Source organism: Zea mays, chromosome 2 (assembly GCF_902167145.1).
Source record: "Zea mays cultivar B73 chromosome 2, Zm-B73-REFERENCE-NAM-5.0, whole genome shotgun sequence".
NCBI lineage: Eukaryota > Viridiplantae > Streptophyta > Magnoliopsida > Poales > Poaceae > Zea > Zea mays.
The window spans coordinates 12,579,197-12,587,212 of NC_050097.1; the positions used below are offsets into that span (position 1 = coordinate 12,579,197).

Consider the following 8,016-nt stretch of genomic DNA (forward strand, 5'->3'; position numbering starts at 1 on the left):
CAACCAACCTAAGCCAAAAGCACAAGGCAGGCCTCTGAACGCCATATCGAGAAGGAAATCCGGCTCGGCCCACGACCGGTTCCACGAAGCGAGGCGATAGAAAGGGAAGCCACTAGCCACCTCCTCCACTTGGAACGCACGTACCGGCACGGTGACGACACCCGCGCCCCACCTCGGGCGGGGCGTGTCCCGGGTCCATCGGATCCCGAGCGCGCGCGTGTCCCCCGCGCCCTTCCCGTCCTCACATCCCACATTCCCACCACTACTTCACTCGCTCGCTCGTGAAGCGTCTCGCTGCCCTGCCCCCACCGATCCACCACCCCCCCACTCATCACCCCTCAGCCACCGCCCACCGGCCATGTCGTCGCCGTCGGTAGCCAGCCTCCGTCTCCCGATGCTCCCAGCGTCGCCGCCCCTCTCCCGCCGCGCTATCGCCGGAGTTACCCCGAGCGCGGCCGCACCCCGCGCTCTTCTCCTACAACCCCTCGCGCCCAAGGCGCTCGCGGCGTACCACCAGCCTGCGCTCCTCCTCCACCAGCGACGCCGGCATGGACCGCCCCCCGTCGCCGCTGTCACTGCCTCCAAGCCGGTTCTCAAGGTACCCTCCTTCGTCTCTCTTCTCTTCCGGCATCGGCGGCGGATGTCGCGTCATTGTTTGATCGGTTGCCTGGCTTGGGTTGGGTTGCCGCGCAGGACCCGAAGAAGTACCAGGAGTGGGACTCCATGACGGCCAAGTTCGCTGGCGCCGCCAACATCCCCTTCCTACTGCTCCAGCTCCCGCAGATCGTCCTCAACACCCGCAACCTCCTCGCCGGCAACAAGACCGCGCTCTTCGCCGTGCCGTGGCTTGTACGGCCCCCAATTCGCGTCTCAGATTCCACCTCCTCTGTGTGACTGTGTCTGCTGTGACGATCGTTTTGACGGATCTCATTGCACGCTTCAGGGAATGCTCACTGGGCTGCTGGGCAACCTCTCGCTCCTCTCCTATTTCGCCAAGAAGAAGGAAACGGAGGCTGTCATCGTGCAGACTCTTGGCGTCATCTCCACCTATGCGGTCCTCGTGCAGCTCGCAATGGCGGAGTCCATGCCGGTGCCGCAGTTCGTGGCCACTTCGGTTGTTGTGGCCGCAGGGCTCATCCTAAACTTCCTCAACTACTTTGGCTGGATCCCTGGAACCCTCTTGCTGCTGTGGGAGGATTTCATTACAGTCGGCGGCCTTGCCGTGCTCCCTCAGGTGAAAATGACTGTTTTTGCTTTGACACCTTACAACTTCAGCTGGTTCTGCTGTTTTGTACAGTGTCGATTCTAAAATTTTCTTTCTTCTGTTTATCTCTGTTTGGTGAATTGAAAATGCAGGTCATGTGGTCAACTTTTGTTCCCTTCATCCCCAATAGCGTACTGCCTGGCATAATCTCTGGTTCTTTAGCTGTTGCAGCTGTTGCGATGGTACGACACATTATATTATCTTGCATTGAGCGATTTATGTTTATTAACTATGATATCACCTGAATGCCTCAAGTAAAACTGGAAAGCTAAAAGCAAATGTATTGTCTTTATGACTCTGAAGCAGCCTTTTATCGTTTGCATTGTTCCAAATTAGTTGACCATGCTTGATGTCAGGTTTTAAAGCAGCCTACATATTAGTAGATACAATGTTCTAAGTAATGGTGTGAGCAATAATGAAGTCCAGTTCCGTAATAGGATGTTATTCTTATTTTAAGTGCTTGGGAGGTTTAAGTTCATGTTTAGTTGGATTTAATTATACATACTGTTTTTCTTTATGATCCCTCATTTGAGTACACAGTACGTATTTTCAGTCCGTTTGTTTGATTTGCACATATTATAAGTAGCTTTGGTTACTAGTAAGAGAACTTGTTTAGTAAGATATGCAAGAGATTATCGATGTGAGAACACAAAGCATGGAAATTCTACTTTATCTTTTCCATTTGTGCTGATATATTTTCATTTTAGGGCATACTTACCAACTTATCAATCAAGCACTAAAAGTAGGTTGTATTCACATCACATGGTTCCTTCATTTAATTGCCGACTAGCTTATGTTAGCTCTTGATTAGTTTTTTTCCCTCTTGGTTTCAGGCAAGGATGGGCAAGCTTTCCAATGCAGGGGTTAAATTTGTTGGGTCATTGTCTGGTTGGACAGCCACACTTCTCTTCATGTGGATGCCAGTGGCACAGATGGTATTCAAGCTTACACACTCGTACCAGTGGAAACTGATGATCAAATGCTGATGCACTAAAATGCAATTTGTTTGTTGGGTTCTGCAGTGGACAAATTACCTTAACCCAAGTAACATCAAAGGGCTGTCAGCTTTCAGCATGTTGCTTGCAATGCTTGGAAACGGACTTATGATTCCTCGCGCTGTATTCATCCGTGATTTGATGTGGTATTAATTTTTTATTCTATCTTGCCTGATAGTGTTCAAGAAATTGTGATGGGAAGTATCTAACTCCGACTGGAAATGCCTATTGTAGATGAGAAGGGACCATATGAAAATATCACTTCCCTAGGCATTCCCATGCATGAAGCTTTACATGAAACCTCCTAAATCATCTTCATTAAATAATCATGAAAGGGCATGACACACATAATAAGATGGCCCATTATTTCATAAACTGAGGCTGATCGAATGCCTTATTTTCATGGAAGTTTGAATTTATGGTTGTTAAATAATAAAAGATGTATTTATTAATAGTCAATAATATAGTCAAACCAATGCCATTTTTATCTGCTCTATTGCAATTCCTATATTCCCTTAACCATAGTTATTTTTCATGAATCTAGGTTCACTGGTTCTGCATGGGCATCTGTCCTACAGGGTTGGGGTAACCTGGCGTGCATGTACTGGTAATGTATTTCTCATAGCTGTGATATCGCTTACTTATGTGTTTATCCTGTATGACTCATACAAGACAATTAACCCTTTAATTTTTTTGTTCCAGCTTTAATAGCATCAGCGGAGAAGTTTTCTTTGCAACATCAGCTGGTCTGCTTCTATGGCTAGGTCTTCTCTCTTTACAATATCTAGTTTGCTTCTTTCCGAATATAAACGTCTTGATCAGAAACATTTCATTTTGGCAATTTGTGAGGAGCACACACATTTCAGAGTTTCAACATTTTCGTGAAGAGTTCCTGTCAAAAAACATTTTCGTGAAGCGCACTTGTTTTGGAACTAATACATAACTGACTCTTTTTTGTTGTTGTAGTGCAAGTGTGCTAGATTGTCTTTCTGACCATACATGTCACTTTTTTGGTTGCTTGCTAGGATTTACTCTATGGAGAGATGCCATTGCCTATGGCAACAGCTCGCCCTTCTCTTCCTTGAAGGAGCTGTTTTTTGGGAAGTGATGAACCGTCGGCAACCTTGTTTCTCTTGCACTTTAAGCAGCTAACTGTTCCCGGGTAGGACGCTCTCCTGCAATAAATCATGGTAGCTGTTAAGAACGGTGGTTCAGTTGCTCCCATATGGTCTGAAGAAACGGTGCTTCAGTCTTTAGCATTTTGAGGAGGAAACGTGAAACTTACTGGTCAGCTGAAGGCTATAAACATTGCCATGGCCCTGGACTGGAAGCCCCAACTTTCCCAAGCCTGTAGAAAGCGCCGTGTGCCTCTACAGAAGCCACCGCGTGATGACCAGCTTCATCCGGCAGGGTGGGTACAGTAGCAAGCTATAGCCCTAGTCTGATGTAAGAACAAATTTATATTATCCATCCCATATTGTCTTTAATTAGATTCATTTTTGAAACCAATGCAATTTCAGCTCTTGCTGTCGTGCAAATCTGTACCCATTGTCCATGGATGAGTAGATGACCTGGGAGAATCACACAATACATATTGTAATATCAGTTCACGTTTTAAAGAAGTGAATATGAGTAGATGACCTAGGGTCTCATTGAGCTAGACCAAAATCATGTATGAACAAAAACTCAAAACTAGTATTCTAGGGTCCATTGGATATCAACGGGTAAAGAGTCGCACCTAAATCCAACCCATTATTTTACGGCTCGGGTCGGGTGCAGGCTCATAAGTGAAATTTGACACTCAGGCTAGTTTGGTAAGGCTAGTTTGAAAGTAAGTGAAGGCAAACATAGGAAGGGAAAAGCCTCTATAAATAACTAAATATCTTATGTCGGTACCTAAATCAGGGGTACCCCTTACTACAATATGAAGACACGGTGTCCGTACGGTGATCTCTAGCCGCACGGAGAACAGCACTCGACCCCGCCACGTGGACGCCTCAAGGGGCACCACGTGGCGAGAAAAGAAGAAGCATTCCAGGATGTACCAGTTGGACCGGACCTCCGCGAGGAAGCACCGGACCACTGTACGCGCAACCCGAACCCCCGATTACGGTCGGGGACTCCCAAGTAAGCATGTCGGGTCCCTTGGATGGGGTCCAGATCCCTCCGAGTAAGGTCCGGGCCACAACGGGGTCCCGGGACAGGGGATACCCTGGCATAAGCAAGGGTCCGATACTGACACGTGTTAGGCTTTATCCTGTGCGCTTGCGCTCCCCGCTCAGGCGGAGACCCGCTGCTGCCGCGTGGATTGTAGCTCGTGACATAAGCCAGCAGGCGGAGCCTGACGTAAGGCCTCTAAAGCCGCGCGGTCTCTGCATTTATTGCGTAGAGGACGCGCCGCCTGCCCACCCTGCTGACAGGCGATATGCCCACTCAGCATTTAATGCGTCTTGTCCACTCCGCTGGCAGGCGGCGCCAGGGCCATCCTGCAGACGGCGCACCTGTCCAGTCCATTGTTAAACAGTGCACCCGTGCCACGTGGCGCACTGCGCTCATCATCCCTTATACGAGAAGCTTCCTCTGCACGCCGATGCTACGCAGATTTCGGAGGTCAGGGCACAAGAAGATTGCTCCAGCAGCAAACATTAGTAGCTCCAAGTACTACATCTGTTATGTTCCTGGGCCCACATGTCGGGGCTCAGTACCCTTGTGAATGCCCCCTTAGCTATAAAAGGGGAGGCATGCAACGTTACAAGGGGAGCTCTCTTATACCAAGCTTAGACAGAGACTCTCAACTCTCAAGCTTCCACAGCAATCCAACACACAGTGGAGTAGGGTATTATGCTCCAGCGGCCCGAACCACTCTAAATCCTCGCGTGTTCATGTGCTCGGTGATCGCTTAGCAAGACAGGCAAAACGCTTAAGCCCCTTCCTCATCTTAGGATTTAGGGTGGGTGCATTCCGCCACCCGGCCGAAGAATTCCCTCTCCGACATTTGGCGCGCCAGGTAGGGGCCTAGGCATTAGGTTTTTGCTTGTTTTCTTGCTCAGCATGATGGTGCAAATCGTGGAGCACCGCGTCGAGACTTCAACGGATTTCCTGGTGGAGGAAGAAGTTGTTTCTTCCATGCCACAGGTTCCCAACCGCCCAATGACGGGCATTGCTGCTGTGCACGCAGCACGACAGCATACAACTGCGCAGACATCCCGGACTCCGTCGAGGGTGGCTCCGGGAGCATTGTCAGCAGCCAGGGAGTTGCTATGTCACCCTCCAAGCTCCACGGCCTCACCGGGGGCCATGAAGCAGTGGCGGGGCGACGTCGACTGGCTACTCGGCATGGCACATTCTACCTCAACCAGGTCGAGGCCACGGTCATCCCGGCGCCAACATGAGGCGTCGGCGTCTGTGCGCTCGCCCTCAGTGAGGGGTGCACATACCAACGACATCCGGGCAGAACTCAACCGCAGGCGTGCGGGAGAGGACGCCTGAGTCTCTTTAGAGAGGGCGCGTGAGCGCCGCCAAAACATCGAGGGTCGCAACCTCGATCAAGACTTCGCTGCGGTAGCACCGCAGGCCCCAATGGGCACCCGATCCCAAGCGGGTGTCCCCTTGGCCGGCGTAGGCTGCGTCGCTCTTGCGGATCATCTCCGCGCGGCGTCATGACCATCCAAGTTCGGCCACACCTGCCGGAAAAGTACGACGGTACGTCAAACCCGTCGGAGTTCCTGCAGGTGTACGTCACCGCTATCGCAGCAGCAGGTGGAAACACCGCTATGATGGCGACATATTTTCATGTCGCCTTGTCTGGACCTGCCCGGACTTGGCTCATGAACCTCGCCCCAAGGTCAATCTACTCCTGGGAAGAGTTCTGCGTGTGGTTCGTTGCGAACTTCACCAGCGCTTACCAGCAGCACGGTGTGGAGGCCCACCTCCACGCGGTAAGGCAGGAGCCCAGGGAGACTCTCCGGACGTTCATCTCCCACTTCACCAAGGTGCGAGGTACTATACCTCGCATTTCCGATGCTTCCATCATCACGGCCTTCCGCCAGGGAGTACGTGATGGGAAAATGTTGGAGAAGTTGGCCACGCATGACGTGAAGATTGTCCTCACACTCTTCGCTCTGGCCGACAAATGCGCCAGAACCGCCGATGGCCGTGCATGGCACTCGGTCCCACAAACCGGGGCTACCCAGTCGGGTGGCTCGGGTTCCGTCCCCCGGGATGGTAAGAAGAAAAAGAAGAAGGACCGCGACTACCAGAAGCCGTGGTCCACCGCTCTAGTCGTTGCAGCCGCGACCGGGGGCCGGGGCGACCGCAACAAACGCCCACGGCCGTAGAGGGGGTAACAGCGGCTCATGCCCTGTGCACCCCAACGGTCGCCACAGCGCCGCAGAGTGTCGCGAGATCATTGACCTCGCGAAACGCGTCAGCGAGCGGCGCGAGCAGTCTCCCAAAGACGGCTCCCCATCTCGTCGCCGACCTGGCAAAGAAAAGGTCGACGACGTCGAGGTGGCCACGGCTGAACGGGACCTCGGGTATCAGTCACCCGAGGGGGACCTGAAGGATGTCTTCGTCGGAGGCTCCTACTCCGGTGGGGACAACTAGATGGACCCCCAGAGGGACCCTGTGCTCCCCGGACTACGGGGCCGAAGCCTGCCTTCCCCGGAAACCCTTCTGGACTCCCCACGGGTCCAGGCTTCTGACAAGTCCACGCAAAAATGGCTACAGCATGAGGACGAGGACTCCCTCATCAAACGCAGATGGGAACCCAGGGTCGGGACCTAGTCCTACGGCAAGTACCAAACCAAGAAGGGCTCTGCAACTCTCCCTCAGCTGGAAAGGACCCTTCAAGGTGACGGGAATACGCCGACCCGAAGGTGACTATCTTGCTATGACTGAAGGAGTACCTCTTCCTGGCCACTAGAGCATCTCTGTAAGTTCTATCCATAGGAGCAAGTCTGAGGGGTCGAATTCTTCTCCCTTTTGTAACTAGGCAACACATACGTGTACGCCAACCAGGTGAGGTCCGCCCTCATAAGCCCGACCTGTTGGTATGCACCCATGCATGACAGGTTATAAAGAAAAGATTTACCCCCTCAGATGTGCCTCTATGATAGTTTTATCCTACTGCTCCATGGTCTTACCTTGCAGTTTTCTGGATGTTATTTTATCTAACCCACCCGAACAGTTCCCTTTCCATCAGACATAATGACATCCGAATTGAACAGTCAGGCTTGCAGTTTAGGACTTCTCTGCGAAAGCAGGAGGGCCCGACAACCTGGGGGGCGGTTCTAAAGAACAGGAGCCCGTTCCATGGGGTGGTCTGGAGCCTGTGTGGCCGCTTAGCCTGGTCCCGTACCCGAAAGCCTGCACACTCCACCACTCCGTGACGGGTACCCTAGTATTTGGAGCTATAAGTCATGTGGGTCCGGCAACCTGGGGTCCGGAACTAGAGAATGGACACTTGTCTCCTGGGGTGGTCCGGAGCCCGTGCAGCCGCTCAGCCTGGTTCCGTACCGTGGGCCTGCACGCTCCACCACTCTGCGATGGGTGTCCTAGTACCTAGAACCACCATCCAGGGGGTCCGGACGCACAACTTGGCCATCCAGACTAGACCCTGCAGTTATCGAGCATGTATCAAAGGATGGCTAGTGTCAGATGGCGGGTCCTATGGGTGTACTACTAATGCTCCCTAGCTGAAGCTGTGTGCAGGCCCAGGTCCCAGTCGAGGCTACCTCCTAGGGGCCATCGCCAACT

The 8,016-nt window shown here is 52.2% G+C and overlaps 1 protein-coding gene across 2 annotated transcripts; it reads left to right on the forward strand.

Annotated features, from left to right (window-relative positions):
* The first annotated feature begins 258 nt into the window (after nt 1-258).
* LOC100283084 (maltose excess protein 1-like) lies at nt 259-3,849 on the forward strand. 2 transcript variants are annotated; one of them, NR_178178.1, is made up of 10 exons: nt 259-598; nt 694-849; nt 944-1,234; nt 1,357-1,446; nt 1,972-2,006; nt 2,098-2,199; nt 2,287-2,405; nt 2,804-2,866; nt 2,962-3,023; nt 3,285-3,849. NR_178178.1 is itself a non-coding variant. In NM_001155986.2 (9 exons), exons 1-9 carry the CDS (start codon nt 359-361, stop codon nt 3,365-3,367), a joined length of 1,206 nt encoding a protein of 401 aa, NP_001149458.1. In that variant the 5' UTR covers nt 259-358; the 3' UTR covers nt 3,368-3,849. The 2 variants fall into 2 exon arrangements, 1 of the variants encoding a protein (NP_001149458.1); NM_001155986.2 differs by lacking the exon at nt 1,972-2,006.
* Nucleotides 3,850-8,016: the final 4,167 nt, after the last annotated feature.